Source organism: Chelmon rostratus, chromosome 14 (genome assembly GCF_017976325.1).
Source record: "Chelmon rostratus isolate fCheRos1 chromosome 14, fCheRos1.pri, whole genome shotgun sequence".
Classification (NCBI taxonomy): Eukaryota; Metazoa; Chordata; class Actinopteri; order Chaetodontiformes; family Chaetodontidae; genus Chelmon; species Chelmon rostratus.
In genome coordinates this window covers 23,449,346-23,462,278 of record NC_055671.1, presented here as the reverse complement: position 1 = coordinate 23,462,278, position 12,933 = coordinate 23,449,346, and the positions used below count along the sequence as shown (strand labels likewise).

At 42.6% G+C, this 12,933-nt stretch overlaps 1 protein-coding gene across 1 annotated transcript in view; it reads right to left on the bottom strand.

The window, feature by feature from the left end:
- Positions 1 to 12,933, bottom strand: part of rad51d (RAD51 paralog D) — a 35,736-nt gene that overhangs the window by 7,288 nt on the left and 15,515 nt on the right. Inside the window, exons 4-9 of the mRNA XM_041951918.1 lie at positions 10,838 to 10,919; positions 10,498 to 10,632; positions 10,321 to 10,416; positions 10,090 to 10,180; positions 2,296 to 2,366; positions 1,707 to 1,874 (exon numbers count right to left, since the gene is read on the bottom strand). Coding sequence (XP_041807852.1) covers positions 1,707 to 1,874; positions 2,296 to 2,366; positions 10,090 to 10,180; positions 10,321 to 10,416; positions 10,498 to 10,632; positions 10,838 to 10,919 — 643 coding nt within the window. The remainder of the gene's footprint in view (positions 1 to 1,706; positions 1,875 to 2,295; positions 2,367 to 10,089; positions 10,181 to 10,320; positions 10,417 to 10,497; positions 10,633 to 10,837; positions 10,920 to 12,933) is intronic.

Below are 12,933 nucleotides of genomic sequence, written 5' to 3'. Positions count from 1 at the left end.
GTCCACTAATTTATTTGTTATATGCAGAAGCTTCTGCTGTCTGCGCTGCTGCAGCTGTTCATTTTCTTTCGCAAATCGTAGACTCTCATTATTTTCTAAAAACATTAAAATCAGAGACACTCCAGCAGCTTGACTATTTAAACGACATGACTGCCATGTTTTCAGACCGCAGTCATTACAGTTGGGTGAATGGAGGTTATGTTTTAGAAGCTACATTTAAAGAAATGATTGGCTAAGTGTGACATTGTAGTGATCCATGAATCACGTAAATAAGGTTTACAACAATAAGTATAGAGGAAAATACTCCTTCAGTCAAGGCAACAAATGTGTGTTGGGAAGTTTAAGCTTTACATTTTTGCTAATGTCTCACAGTCCCAGACATCCGCTGGTTTCCTTCCATTTCTGACTGTTAACGTGAAGTGAGCATTCATTTCTGTCAATGCTACATTGTTCTGCACTGCCATACTGCTAATACTAAGATTTGATGTTCACTGTGATGGATTACATCTGTAACACATTTCAAGAGACTAATACTAGATTTTCAAACTCTATGAAACTGAATGGAAATCAATGGCTGTCCAGAATAACAGAACAGCCATTCAAATATTTAAAACACGGCTGTGATGTGAAGTATGTGTGGTTTGTAGTAGAACTGCTTTAAGTACAAAAGGTACAAAAGCTTTAAAGTAAATAGCACAAGAAAAAGGAGCTAATTTGTAGAAAGAATGAGGGCGATGGTAGAAAAGCACTGAAGAAAACACTTAAGACAGATTTCCTGAGCAGTAATTGCCTTTGTAGCTCCAAATAACAGAGACAAACTTCACCAACAAGAGATCCTGCCGAGGGGTTCTAAGTTTTATACCGGTCGAGTCCAACTCAACTTGAGTGCTCATGCATGGTTTTGCATTTTGTCACATCTTGCTGATGGACAAGCGTCCGTAGATGACACCAGAATTACTTTTGCATAAACAGCCGAGTGTCCTGGATCAAACTCAGCACAATGAGACTGTTGTCTGTCACAGCCTGTCTCTGTGAATTAGAATGAGAAGACTGCAAAACTTTTCTCATAAAAAGTTGTCAAAGTGAATATTTTGAAGATTTTCATTTGGATTAACGTTGAGTTACTGATGCTGCTGATGCAATTATTGCAGCTTCATACAAAAAGCAAATGCACACTGACCGTTATCATTCATTAAATGGTTTGAAATGTTGCAGGAAGTAATGGAAAAAGGAGGAGCAGCCAAAGTGAGCTGTTAGATGAAGAGCTGCAGGCTGCAAACCTCCAACTTCTCAGCTAGCTTCTCCTGCTGTCTGCAGACTCACGACGTGCAGCATAAAATCAGATCCCAGTTGCTAACAGAATGATGGAAAAAGCCCAATTATTGCCTGATTTCTTTATTAACAGGACAGAAGTTTGTTTTGCAGCCCCCAGAATTCTGTGATCTGGAGTATTGAACTGCATTTGTTATTTCGACCTGTAACTGCAGGTGTTACCGTATCAACCAGGACTGAACTCTTCGAGTTCTTCGAGCCGCTTTAAGTGGAAATAAAGAGCTTCTCTATCAAACCACATCTACAGAAAGAGCAAACAAAACTTCAAAGTCTCCATTTTAACAAGACGTTTTGACATTTGCCTCTCAACGAAGCCTCTTTGACAGTATCAATACTGAGCCAGATGATGTGAAAGTCAGTGCAGCAGCCAGTACCTGTCTGGAAGACTTGATCAGTGTTGCCCAGCGCAGACCGGAGCGGCCGACGGTCACGGCGTTCTCCGCTCGCTCCAGCAGGATCCTGGTTCTGGGGATGTGACTCCACGACGCGCCGAGGCCCGGCTGAACCTCCCCGCTGCCACTCCTCGTAACGTGGTTTGTAACCTGCAGGCCCGGACACCATCACGGTTAATCACACCATTTCTGCACTGTTTTATGGTTTAGCATAGCTCGGCAGAGATAGTGAAAGCTTTACATGAGAAAAGAAGAAGAGGGACAGCCAGATCATCAAACAGCCAATCAAATGGATGAATTGAGGTGAAAGCAAATTATCTTTGGTGCATGTTTTTTAATGCGATTACTGAACTAACCAATGGATTTTTGGTTTTAATTGTTAGAAATTAAAAACCTTTTGTTCCCATCTTGATTTTCTTTTCTTATCCAAATGAGGTTGGAAAAAAAAGTTTTCATTGCAGGTCTCAAAGCAATAACAAGAGCAGGTGTGAAAGGGTGGAGAGTTCAGACTGACACTGGAAATGTATTGTGCATTTAGAGCAGCACAAGTCAAGGACTGTGCCATCCTTACCAAAGCGGCTACATTGAAGTCCTTTGCCATCGTCTTAAGAACTCCTGCCACTTGTATCATCAAGGACATGCCTGGAGGCACAGGAAGTTGTGGAGAGGTTTGCTCGTGTACAGAATACTCTCAATGTCTTTCAGTGGTACTTTATAAGAGAAGCAACTCTCTAGGCTACAGAGATTACTGCTGTCTGCGGGGCTGAGCTGGAAAAAGGCGATGTCACATGCTTCAGTGCACCAATCAGGAGCCAGCAACACTTAAATCAAAATTTGATGACATCTGTGGGCTTGTTTGCTTATGCTGCCAGAGCTGTCAATCATATCTGATCAAACCACACCCACAGTGTCCTGATGAGGCGGATAAGCAAACGTTTTGAGTGTTAAGATCTCAATAAAAAACAGTTTTATTCTCCAAACCTTGACTTTGACTGTTGTTCATTTAGTAAATATTTCAGAGGCATCAGAAACCATGTTTTCAATTTTCAGCTTTTCCAATACTTACGACTAAATAGCATATTAACATATGCTCATACACAACACATCTTGGGCAATATGACACAATTTTTACAGTGTTGTATGCTTTTTCTACTGTGCAGTAGCACAAAATCTTTTTTTATTCTTGATCTTTCTATGCCTCTTGATCTTTTTGCCTCTCTTTTTATACTTTGCTGCATGTAACAATTTAATTTCCCCAATGTAGGATCAATAGTTAATTTAAACACAAGATACTTGTGCTCAAAAAGAGGATTCATTCTCAGTGAAGAACCTTGGAGCTTTAATCTGCCTCTATACCTGCCAAAGAGCAGTGATTCCTAACACGTCTCTGGGGGTCATCAGGTGGAAACCTCCCTTCAACAGTGTTTCGCCTACTTAGTCCCACTACACCTCCAGGAGGTTAGGCAGTGAACTCCGGCGTCCCAGAGTCACCCCCCCTAGTGCCAGTTCACACTGCTCCTACACAATCCAAACAGCACCGCCACGTTCAACTGACCCAGAGATGCTCCAGGTAGTGGCCAGTACCGATGCTACCATTTAACTATTGCTAATGCTACTGCTAACCGCTAGGAAGAACAGAAGAAGACAATACAGTTCCGATGCTACCATTTAGCTAATGTTATGTGCTAACCGCTACCTGCTAAGAGGAACAGAAGAAGACAATAACGCTAGATTCACCTATACTGTTAATGTTAATTGCTAGCTACCAATACTAACTGCTAAGATACTATCATACTCTCACCGCTTTAGCTATTGTTAGCTGCTACAATGCTACCACAGGCCTAGATGCCACATGTAACTGCCGATTGCCACACTACCATCATCTACCCCTGCCTCTCACCAACTGCACCAAGAAAAAGCGGGGTGGGAATACAAACCCTGGTTCGGGTAGGGGATAGAAAATAAAGAGGTAGAGTCAAAAGATGAAAGTAGGGATTGGATACAGACCCTTGTTCGGGTAGGGGGTGGAAAATTTAGAAGGTGCTGAAGGTGGAGGCCTAAACCACAGACTAGATTTAACAGCCTCTTCTAACATTTCCTTCAAGAAGCAGCAAACCCTACCATTTCCTTCAAAAAGCAAACAGAGCAGGAAAACAAACCCTAACATTTCCTTCAAGAAGCAAACAAAACAGGAAAACAACCAAAAAGATCAAAAAACAAGCCAACTCTGTGTCTTACCACGCAAACTCACCTGAACAGGCCGCATGGTCCCAAAGAGAGACTCTAGCTGGCCACACCCCCACCTTATCTAAACTTCCTGGTTCTCTTCCTATTAGCAGAGCGAGAAGATGGGGCGGGGAAAGCAGAGCAGAGGAGAGGTGTCTTGTTCAGACTTTAACCTCTTCTCTTGCCGGGTTAGGCATGCATGTCCTCTGCCTGCCCCCCCACTGTCCCTATTTCACCCCCCAACTACTATTATTTCTCCTGATCCATATCCACTGACTAGACCTAGCAGCCTCATCTGACATCTCCCTCTTTCTTAAATTTTGCCCATGCACTCCCAGCTCCCTCAACAGTGAAACAGCTGACCCTGCAACAAAACCTCTACACCCCACTTCAACCGGACAGACCCTGGTCTTCCATCCCCTCTGCTCAGATTCTGTCTTTAAATATGCATACTTAGTCTTCTTCCTTTCATAAGCTGCCTCCACTGAATTTTCCCAAGGGACTGTTAACTCAATAAAATACACAGTCTTTTTACTCATGGACCATAAGACAATGTCTGGCCTCAGATTACTATAAACTATTTCCTGGGGCACAACTAGCTGACCTCCCAAGTCGACCTGCATTTGCCAATCATCAGCCCCTACCAGGCAGCCACCTCCCTGCTTTCTCCCTGACTTAGCAGCTCTATTTTTCTCCCCCTCTCGAACAAACTGCACATCTAACCTCTCCTTTCTAGAACTTCCAGAATTCACCTGCTTCCTTCTCTCCTCAATGCCTGCGGCTAAGCTTCTCAGCACCTGATTATGCCGCCATGTATACCGGCCTTGTGATAAGCTAATTCTACAACCTGACAAAATGTGCTTTAAACTTGCTGTACCTGAGCAGAGTGGGCACGATTGATCGCCCTGTACCCAGAGACTTAGGTTCTGCGGGGTTGGCAACACATCGTATGTCGCCCCTATCAGAAATTTAATACGGCCTTCCTCCATATTCCACAGGTCCCTCCAACTAAGTTTCCTCTTCTCAACACCTTCCCAATTCAACCATTGTCCCTGTTTGGCTTGACCAACTGCTTTTGCCCCTCTTAACAACTCCTCCTGCCTACGCACCTGTTCCACTACAAGCTTTCTTTTCTCCTTTAGACCTGCTTTATTCCACACTGGTTTGCCTGGGCCAAGCCCCAAGCCTCCCCGGCCAAATTGAACATTTCCTACTATTTCTGCATGCCTAAGAGCTGCCTCTGCCTCCTGCACTGCTGCCCTTGGGTTCCATTTCCTCCCCCCAGAAGGATTCGGAACCACATTGCTAACTAACATGTCCTTACTCCCAGATAATAAAAGTTCTGTCCTAACCTTAGTGCATTTAAACTCCTCTGTTAGACTGGATACTGGCAGCTGAAGCATTCCTTTCCCATGCAAAGCTACATTGCTTAAGCACCTGGGAGCACCCAACCATTTTCTAATATAAGAGCTAACTAGCCTTTCCATTCTCTCTGCTACAGATAATGGGACTTCATATACTGACATTGGCCACATTAACCTAGGATACAAGCCAAACTGCAAGCACCACAACCTCAGTTTTCCTGGGAGCCCTGATTTATCTATTCTCTCCAGCCCTTCTGCAACATCCTTTCTAAATTGCACAACCTGTTCAACATCATTCAGGTCCACATTGTACCACCGTCCTAGACTCTTAACTGATTTCTCCCTAATTGTTGGGATTTCCTCACCATCTATAGCAAACTTTCTATCACTTACTTTCCCTCTGTATATTGAAATACTCCTTGACTTACTAGGCTTAATCTTCATACTAGCCCACTTGAGATTCTGATTGACTTTATCTAACAACCTCCTTGTACATGGCACTGTTGAAGTTAGCAGTGTCATATCATCCATATAAGCCCTAATTGGTGGAAGACGCATTCCATTCTGCCGTCTCTCTCCACCTACGACCCACTTGGAAGCCCTAATAATTACCTCCATAGCCATTGTGAAAGCTAGCGGGGACACTGTACATCCTGCCATAATACCAACCTCCAATCTTTGCCAGCCTGTTGTGAGCTCTGCGATACTTGCACACAGTCTGATGTCTTGGAAATATGCTTTCACCAAGTTAACAACTATCTCCGGCACTTTAAAGTAGTCAAAGGAACTCCAAATAAGGTTATGTGGCACTGACCCAAACGCATTAGCCAGATCTAAAAATACAACATTCAAGTCTCTTTTCTCCCTCTTAGCTGTCTGAATCTGATGCCAAATCATGCTAGTATGCTCTAAGCATCCCGCAAATCCTGGTATCCCTGCTTTTTGCACTGTCGTATCTATCATACCATTCCTTTCTAAGTATTTAGCCAGCCTCTGTGCTACGATACTAAAGAAAATCTTTCCCTCAACATTTAGGAGAGAAATCATCCGAAACTGGCTAAGGTCCGATGACTCCTTCTCCTTAGGGATGAAGACACCTCCTGCCCTGCGCCATGCTCTTGGAATACTTTGTTTCTCCCAAACTATTCTCAGGTATCTCCATAGTGTCCTTAAGATGCCAGGTGCACTCTTATAGACACGGTAGGGGACTCCATTAGGCCCTGGGGCCGAAGAAGCCTTTGCACGCCTAACCACCTCCACCACTTCTCTCCACCTAGGTGGGCTCACATCCATCTCCTGCTCCACTTCCCCTAATGGTGGCATGTCAGGTGGAAGACCTATGTTCCTATTCTCCTTTGAATCTGAATACGTCGACTTCAAATACTGTTCAATCTCTGATTTCGTTGCCTTAAGTTGCCCTCCTTTTTCTTGATTAAACAAGCCTTTCACAAAATTAAAGGGGTTCCTAAAAAATGCTGACCTTGCACGTTCCTTCTTCTTTCTCTTCTCCCTAAGGTGTTCTGCCCTTCTGAGTACTGCTAACCTGCTTCTCAGTTCCTCCTGCAACACCTTAATTCCCTCCCTTTCTTCTTCTGTCGCCTTCCTCCACTGCTTTCTTAACTGCCTCCTTTCCTTTACTAACTTCTCTATTTCTCTTTGCCGCCTAGACTTGCCGACCTGCACCCTCTCGCCTTTCCTTTTGACAAGCACCCCAAATCTCTCTCGACCATAGGATATCTCCAATTTTATCCAATTTCTCCACTACATCTCCTCTAAGCCTGCTTAATATGACTGATAAATCTCTATCAACTGCCTCCCACTCTTTGCTATCATTAGCCCTCGGCCACTTAACTCTAGCTTTCTGCTCCATGCTTCTCTCCTTGGCTGGCCTGTTGCCCTCAACACCAACTGCATCCCCTCTCCGTACCTCCTCCTCTCCAGGGATAGTGTTACTGATATCCTGCGAACTGTGGTTTTCTACCTGTCGCTGGACTTCATCCGACTGATTCGACTGACTTCTCAAGAAATACTGGTCGATGCGGCCACTCTGCCCTTCCACCGCTAAACACTTCCTCCTTCCCTGATGAGTTCTAAGGCCTCGGATTGATGTTATTTTCTGCCAGCCACATGGGCAAACTTGAAGCTTCTTATCCTCTGCTGCACAACTTTTGCTCTCCTTAGTTGCCTTCCCTGTCACCTGAGTACTGCTACCTCTGGCCCTAAGAGATGGGTCCGTGCCCCCATCCCTCACTGAGTCATGTATCCAAGGCATAGTCATATCCGTTATCCTGTTCGTTACCATGCAATCCACCTGTGAGTCATCTTCCACCCCTGCTCTCGCTGACTCTTGGGGTATTTTCCTTATATTGGTTGTAGCTAAGTCTGGTTGTAGCAAGGTTAAGGCTTGCCACTGCTGCCATGGGTTGCTAGCCCATACCAGCACCTGTGGGGTCTTTTCCCTCCTGTCAGCTGTCTTTCCAAGCAGTCACATGGTCTTTCCCATGTTGTCAGCTGCTCTATTCACAACAGTCACTAGCCAAGCTAGTTGTGAGTTAATTTAAACACAAGATACTTGTGCTCAAAAAGAGGATTCATTCTCAGTGAAGAACCTTGGAGCTCGAATCTGCCTCTATACCTGCCATAAAGTTTTATCTCATCTTATCATGGCCAGTAACCATGGTGAACATTACTTGTTGAGTGCTAAATATCGAGTTTACATTATCATTATGAGCATGTTAGCATGCCGGTGTTAGCATTTTGCTCAAAGCACCCAAAGACCTGCTAGCATGGCTGTGACTCTTGCAGTATTTTTTGCAGTTATTATAAGACAACCAACATACTTTACCACTTCATGCGAACAGGGAATAATGTAACTGTCCAAATGTAATCCAAATGTAGAGTTATGTACAATACCACTGCAAATGAAACGAGTCAGCAAAGAGCTGTGAGTGTGCATCATCACTCAAAAATCAGAGGTTTATACTGTGCATACTGACAGTGTGAACATGACACACTCAATACCTGCTCTGAAACAGTATGTAATATGAATTTGGTACGCAGCTATAGTCTTGTTAGCATGCTCAGTAGCTAACCCCATCTGTAACCTCAGCATGATTCAGCCACATAGTGTTCTGGACTCAGGCTGCATCTTCAAGGTAAGTTTGTGATCCCAGATGTCCACTGTCTGCTCGGAATGATAAAATGAAACCAACATTTACATCCAATGTTTCCACAGAGGGCGCCGGTCGCTGCCCCAGCCCGCCATAACGACTTCAGCGGGACAGCATGTCGGTTTCGCGTATTTTATCATTCCGGGCAGACAGGAGACATCTGTGAGATCACAAAAGTTTTCTCTGAAGATGAAGTCGCTGGTGGAGAACAGGAGTTCTGGCTGCTGTCTGAAGGGTCACGCAGGAAAAGTCATGTGACTGAATCACAGCGCTGAGGTCAAAAATTAGTCCGAAATTCAGGAGCGAATATGCTGAAAATTATTCTTGTTTTTAAGAACTTTTTCTGCAAAATTACTACGTCAATGGAAGAGCCAAAAAATATCTTGTACAAATACTATTAGCAACAGCGACTAAATGCATCACAGTAAAGTGGTTGAAGCCTGACCCTCCGACATACAGTATGTGGCCTGGAAAAATAATGGAAGTATACCAAATGGAACAAATAACATACTCCCTAAGACTTCAAAAAGATATATTCACTAGAAGGTGGAGCCCTGCAATGGGTATACTGTTATAGTGAGGAACCCATTTGATCTATACTATTGATCTGATATCTATATATCATTTTTTTAATTGTTTTTATTTTATTGTATTTTGTCTATCCCATTCTGTTGTATTTCATTTATTATTGTTTCTTTCTGTTACTATAGCTCTACCCTCATTTTTATTTCAGAATTGTTATCATGCCCCTATAAGCACTAAGTTGTAAAATTTTGACAGGAAAAAGGGAAAAAATAGCAGATATGATGTATGTGATTTTGTATATATGTTCTGAATGCAACTGAAATAAAAACTAAGTTAAAAAAAAAATTACTACTTCATTCATGACGCTATTATTATTATTATTATTATTATTATTATTATTATACTGCTACTACTACTACCACTACTCCTTCTATTTGACCAGACCTGCTCAGGTGTAGAGAAGAAGAAGAAACAGCTTGATGGGGAATTAACTTTATCTTTCTTATAATAAACTTCTCCAAGCTGAGGTTGGCTGAGTGTTAACTCATTCCTGAATAAATGAGTCTGCACAGAGCAGTACTGTTTGTTTAACGTGTCTTTAGCTTTTAACAAAATCCTTTTCATTAATTAGTTCTTTTAGTACACTGAAAAGTTTTGGTTAACGTTGTTTTTTTTAGTAATTTCACTCGTGTTCAGGTTTATTTGAGACCCTCCCTTTGAGCCCTGTTGTATTGACTGTTTCATTAGATCACAGTTTTGGAGCTTTTTATGAACCAATTGTTGGGAATTAAGTTAATTTGGATTAACAACTTCAATTATTTTCACTGTCACTGACTCCAATGAAGCAGCATCGAGCTTTTAATCCAAATGTGATGGTTTGGAGTTTAAAGTGGCTGTGCTAACATTTCTGTCATTTTCACACTTTGTGTTTGGAGGTAACTTAGACGTCATGCTTCCATAACGTGTGGGAAACCTGTTGTGATTTTTATTTCCAGACAGACATTTGGAGTTTTAAGGCCTGGGTGTAAACACAGCCTCAGGTATGATGGACTCTGATGGACTAGCAGAAAGAGATATCACCTTCATTTTGTTTGCCTCCCAGTAGAGGAGAGATAACAGCCGACACCGAGTCCACGATCACCGCCTTGACAGAGCCACCGCCAACAGACGCCTAATACAAAATGTGACAAAATTAGATTGCTGAAAATTTCATCCGTCTTTCTCAAAGGTTCCCCAGGTGCGGCAGGATTGTTGGTACATTCTAAGCAAACGAAGGGAACAAAAAAAGAAAAAGAAAACGTGCAAACAAACCTGCTGAAGCCTGCCACTGCGAAGACTGTACAGACAGTCGAGTACAGAGAAGACGTCAAACAAACGAAAGATATGGATCCTCTGAAGAGCTTCCATCTGTAAAATGACAGTCTGTTTCACATTGTCTTATATCACACATCGTGTTATTCGTTTAAAACTGCATTCCCGTCACCTCACCTGCTCTTCTGTGTTGCTCGTTTCAGATTGTAGCATCTGAAGCAGGCGTTTGGCAGTCAGCCCTCCCGTCGTATCGATAAATATCACACTCTGTTTCAGATGGTGAGAAATGTGCACAGCGACACCAAAGCACACCTGGAAGACACGACAAGCACACAGGGAATCGTTGAAGACACCACGGATAATCTGTGTTAGCTAAATGGGAACTGAAAAAGTGAAAAAGTGTTATTTCAGCCGGGGTACGATTTCTTATTCTATTGGAGAAGAGGTTATTCTAAAAAGAGGGAATTTATGAGGCTGAAATTATCAGTGATGGAGAGGGAAGGTGGGAAATGTTCACCTGAGATTTGCCACTTCCTGGGCCTCCTGACAGCTCTGTTATCTCTCCAGTATACACGCCTGAATCCAGCAGTTTATCTAAGCTGCGAGAAACAAGGTACAATTCATTACTCACAACTGCCATCCGATGCAATAAACTATTAAGTCCAAGTACATCCGCAGAGCCAACAAAAGCTGCAGTCGAGTAAACATAACACAAACAGAGCTCGCATCAGCTTCCAGACTATTCTTAAAATCTTTGACCAATTCCTAATTTCAGTTGCTGTTTGATTGCCTCTTTTCAAGATCAGGCATTGTGAATCCATAAAAGAATAGATTAATCTTTGTTTGTGTGTGTGACTGTTTTAGTTATTAGTGACAATGGAAGATCTATAGTGCCAATTTAAATTTCCATCAAAGAATAAAGTGGAATATGATACACTGTTAAATGTTTAGTATGTACATGTTTTATGTGCATTTACTGTTGTAACCAAGAAAACAACAGGAGGTGAAAGGACAGTTCTACCACCATGACGCCCCTGTCTGCAGTTTGAATGGGATGCTTGTGCTGCAGTAAACATCCTCAACAGACTCTCTGAGGTATTTTTTGGGCAGAAGTTTTGTTAGATAACTAGTATAATGATAACGACAAGCCATCATAGACCAGCAAATCAAATGAAATCTAAAGTGGTCTGTTAATAGTGGAGGAATTTGTTGTCTCCAGCTGTTCTGAGTCCAGCTGTGTTCTCTGTGTTTTAACGTGTGACTGGTAAAGGTCTTTTCCTCACACACTGACATTTTACACAGAGCATAACACAGTGTTGTAATTTAAACACAACACTGGACAAAAAGGTCTCACAGGCGACCAACAAATGCACCTTTTTTTGTTATTCATTAGCAGTTCCAAGACTGAGCGAGACTTATTTATCACAAACTGTTCTATTTAACACATATTTTTCCCATTCTTAAGCACATCATGTAAAATAGAAAGTGATGCCAGACTTTCAGGCAGCAGGTTCTCTGTAATGAACTGTCAACTAATCATGATATGGTGCCTTTAGCAGGTTGGCTAACACTCGCTTGTGCTGCTTGACTTTTCTAGCATGTAGCTTCAGCTAGTGCAGGTAAACAATGTGGTTGGGCAAAAAGGCCCCCCATGATGCAACTAACCTGTTATCATGTGACCTATGTTCCAAACTTGAGACACATTTGAAAAGTCTGGAAACTGGTCAAAGGCAGATGTTAAGATTATTTCGTCAAACTGCTATACCCTGGTCAAGAAGGTGACCACTGTGCTCCATTAATTCCCATTTCTCCATCCACTTATCCACTAGATAAAATAAGAAATATTTTATCTATTTCTTGCAGTGTAATATATATATATATACACACACACACACACACACACACACACACACATCTTTGGATCTGCATTTTCTTTTGTGTGTCGGATCTTGTACGGGTTGGCTGTTCGCTGACGACTCTTTCAGAGACCGGAAAGAAAGCGCACCCCTTCACACACAGGTGCGCTATAGTGCAACTCTGTAGCGCTAGCTCCGCCCATCCTTGCTGGTGAACCAATCACTGCTGGCCGATGGAAAACACATAACTAAATGGGTGTGACTTTCCTGGGAATGCTGCAACAAATTCCCAGCTCCTAATTCTGCAAATGCAAGGTCAATCAACATCATCTTACCTCATTCAGAGACAGTGACTTAACAGACATTTACTTAAAGAAAATCTTAGAGATTATTACTTTTATCTTTACCCACAGGGATATACTGAGCGATGTACGGTCAGTTCTAAAGATTTCCAACCTTGTCAGTCTTTTTACAGGCTTTTTGTTGCCGTCTAGGTAAATCTTCCCTGAGCTCCACCTTCACACATCCCAGGTCGTTTATATGTGACCTCATCCACCTCAGTGTATCCGCTCTTTTTATGTCTTCACACTGCACGAAACTTAAACAATAAATCACCGGAGGGCGATTAATTTCCTACTGAGCTGAGCGAACAGAGGCCAGAATGATGTGCGGATGAGGTTAAAAGAAGGCCATGGCTGAAGGTTTCACAATCAGCTGTAAACAGCCAATAACATTTCTGTGCTCCCTTAACCTCAGC